This window comes from Bison bison, unplaced genomic scaffold (genome assembly GCF_000754665.1).
Source record: "Bison bison bison isolate TAMUID 2011002044 unplaced genomic scaffold, Bison_UMD1.0 scf7180017864377, whole genome shotgun sequence".
In the NCBI taxonomy this organism is placed as follows: Eukaryota; Metazoa; Chordata; class Mammalia; order Artiodactyla; family Bovidae; genus Bison; species Bison bison.
The window spans coordinates 564,711-565,478 of record NW_011494949.1 but is presented as its reverse complement, the minus strand read 5'-3'; the positions used below and the strand labels follow the sequence as shown (position 1 = coordinate 565,478).

The following is a 768-nucleotide window of genomic DNA, read 5'->3' as shown; positions in this document are numbered from 1 at the left end:
GAGGGCCCGCGGGGGGCGGGGACTTGGGCTGCACTCCCCCCACGCCCCGCGGTTGAGCCCCTTGTTTGTGGAGGTTTCTTGGAGAAGTTGAAGAAAACACCTCTGTTGTCAGAATTCCCCGGGCTCCTATCGGGGTGGCTCCTGAAACAAAATGGCTATTTTACCGCCCCCCAACATTGTCCCCAAAACCGCACTGATGCTCTCCGCCTGCAGGGCCCCCGGGCTCCCGGGCACAGCGTCGGGCGGGGCCTCAGTCTCCTGTGTCCCCAGGGGCGTCACTGGGGGCCAGGGGCGCCGCCGGCCTGTTCCCGTCTGAAGCTGCGCAGTGGCTGTGTCTCCACGCCTTCCTGCTCAAGCTGGCTCGCCACCGTGTCACCTACAGCCGCCTGCTGGGGGCCCTCCGGACAGGTGGGTGTGGGCGGGCACAAGGTGGCCTCTTCGGGCAGGTGGGTGGGTCCAGGAGTCCCCAGGAGCCAGGGTCACAGCCCTGCCCCGCCCAGGGCACACCCACCCGGGTCACGCCACCTCTCACTGTGCTTCTCGGGGCCTCTTCTCCCTGCGGCGTCTGCCCGCCAGCCCCCTACCTGCGTCCCCTCAGGCACTGCCCAGCTGCCCCCGTGGCCCCGGGCATGATGGGTTGTCTCCCCCTGCTGAGGCTTGCACCCCCAAGCCTGCCGGCGCACAGCTGGCCCAGCGTGGGTGCCCGCGTGGCCTCAGCAGTGTGCCCGGTGAGCGGCGGTCTCTGGCATCCCCCGCGAGGAGCTCTGA

General features: G+C 69.4%; 1 protein-coding gene across 1 annotated transcript in view; it reads left to right on the top strand.

Annotated features, from left to right (window-relative positions):
- Nucleotides 1-768, top strand: part of TERT (telomerase reverse transcriptase) — a 17,458-nt gene that overhangs the window by 16,435 nt on the left and 255 nt on the right. The window contains exon 14 of the mRNA XM_010857136.1: nucleotides 213-457. Coding sequence (XP_010855438.1) covers nucleotides 213-457 — 245 coding nt within the window. The remainder of the gene's footprint in view (nucleotides 1-212; nucleotides 458-768) is intronic.